We start from the raw sequence: 2,104 nt of genomic DNA on the forward strand, positions 1-2,104 counted from the left end.
TATTATTATTATTATTATAACAAAAATGATAATAACGATAATAACGATGATAATGATAATGATAATAAGTAATAGTGATAATTATCCTGTAATGTAATTGAAAGTGTCAATACTGATAGTGATGATGACTAAACATAATACTAATAATGCTAAGAACAAGACTAAGAATGGTAATAACAACAATCATAATACTGATAATAGTATGAACCAAGTAAACTGTCCAAGAACAACAGAGATAAAAAAGAGTCATAGTGATGAGAGATAAAAAAAGTCATTTTAATGATACTCTTGAAGGGAAAGCGAGAAACCCAAAGATAAAAGAGTCATTTTAATGATACTCTTGAATAGAAAGCCAGAAACCCAGAGATGAAAAAAATTATATTAATGATAGTCCTGAAGGGAAAGCGAGAAACCCAGAGATGAAAAAAGTTATATTAATGATAGTCTTGAAGGGAAAACGAGAAGCCCAGAGATAAAAGCTAAAGTCATGGTCATGATACTCTTGAAGGGAAACCGAGCCTCCGCATACAGTTTATCTAATCAGCTGACCTTGGACGTCCGCCGATCAGCTGGGAACTCAACAAGGCATTAGCAACTCGGCAAAGAAGCCAAGAAGAAGCCAATAAAGAAGTGATATAGGATAATTCGTCCATTTTGAACCATGTTGAAGCTGTATTATGATTTGTTGTCACAGCCATCCCGAGCTGCTTATATTTTCCTGAAGAAGACGAAGATTCCCTTTAAGCCTCAGCCTGTTGCTTTGCGGAAAGGTGAGACGGGTTTTGTTTTTTGTGATTTTTTTGTTGTAGTTATGATTGGTGTGATGTTATCGTTCTTTGTATTTCGGTTGGGGTGGTGGAGTTGGAATTTATTGATGACATGTTGTATGCACAGAGAATAGGAACGGAAAAGTTATTACTTATTTTTTTATCGTCTTTTTTTTAGATTTTTTTTTCTAGTTAGGCCTAATTCTCTGTAAACGTTTAGCAGAACGGGGATTAGTTTCAGTTTCAGACGGCCATCAAATAGACCGTTATTTTTACATTTTATGGACAGAAAGACTGAAAATAAGACACATTATACATATTTCTAAGATAACATTACTCATTTTTGCTTAGTCATTCACTATATTATAATGGAAGTATTAGATTATTATAAATAGTATTATATTGTATGCATAATAATCGTTTATTGGTTATTTTCTTCAATATGTTCCAGATCAAGTCAATTTAACCATCTTATTTTATAGAGATAAAACAAAAGGCCTTACAAATCCAGGCATTATGTAACACCAAGGATGAGATTAAAAAAAAAAAAAAAACAAGATTATCAGCTGATCAGACCCAAGGTGACCCTAGCTTTTTACCCAACACTTCTCTGTAGGGAAGTGGAGTTTAGAAGTCTCTGCATTTTTTATAATTGAAGTCCAATTTTGAATTTTTTACAATGAAACTCTACTATAACTTGATGTCTCAGCCTTCAAGAGCAGTGTATATGTTCCTGAGGTTGAATAAGATTCCTTACGAAGACTGCGTACTTAATGTGTTCGAAGGTTAGTGTTTTCAGAGGCGTATAGGTTTTGTCCCTTTATTGTTTTTTTCATTTTTGTTCTTCATTATTTCCTTTTTTTCACTTTTCTTCTTTGGTAAATTCAGAAGAGAAGTGATTCAGATGTATATTTGAGGTGCAGGTAAAAGATGTCACGGGATCACACATTGAAAGCTGGGAAAGTCTTATCCATTCTTTAAAAAGGTTCATCCCGGTTACATTTGTGTATATTCATATATGAGGCGTGTGTGTGTGTGTGTGTGTGTGTGTGTGTGTGTGTGTGTGTGTGTGTGTGTGTGTGTGTGTGTGTGTGTGTGTGTGTGTGTGTGTGTGTGTGTATGTGTGTGTGTGTGTGTGTGTGTGTGTGTCTGTGTGTCTGTGTCTGTGTCTGTGTCTGTGTATGTGTGTCTGTGTGTGTATGTGTGTGTGTCTGTGTCTGTCTGTCTGTTTGTCTGTCTGTCCAGATTATTTAGTGTTTCAAATGCTTTATTCATCTAGATAATTGCTTATTTATTTCCTTCTCTATTTTTTTTTTTACAGGCGAGCACAAGACTGA

General features: G+C 34.5%; 1 protein-coding gene across 2 annotated transcripts in view; it reads left to right on the forward strand.

Annotated features, from left to right (window-relative positions):
• The first annotated feature begins 534 nt into the window (after positions 1-534).
• Positions 535-2,104, forward strand: part of LOC113812983 (glutathione S-transferase theta-1) — a 6,466-nt gene continuing 4,896 nt past the window's right edge. Inside the window, exons 1-2 of one of the 2 annotated variants that reach the window (XM_027364924.2) lie at positions 535-770; positions 2,089-2,104. The exon at positions 2,089-2,104 is cut by the window's right edge and continues 72 nt beyond it. In XM_027364924.2, coding sequence (XP_027220725.2) covers positions 662-770; positions 2,089-2,104 — 125 coding nt within the window. In that variant the 5' untranslated portion in view covers positions 535-661. Of the gene's footprint in view, positions 771-1,335; positions 1,553-2,088 lie in introns of those variants that run through there. The other variant, XM_070140528.1, reaches the window with a different exon arrangement.

This window comes from Penaeus vannamei, chromosome 3 (assembly GCF_042767895.1).
Source record: "Penaeus vannamei isolate JL-2024 chromosome 3, ASM4276789v1, whole genome shotgun sequence".
Taxonomy (NCBI): domain Eukaryota; kingdom Metazoa; phylum Arthropoda; class Malacostraca; order Decapoda; family Penaeidae; genus Penaeus; species Penaeus vannamei.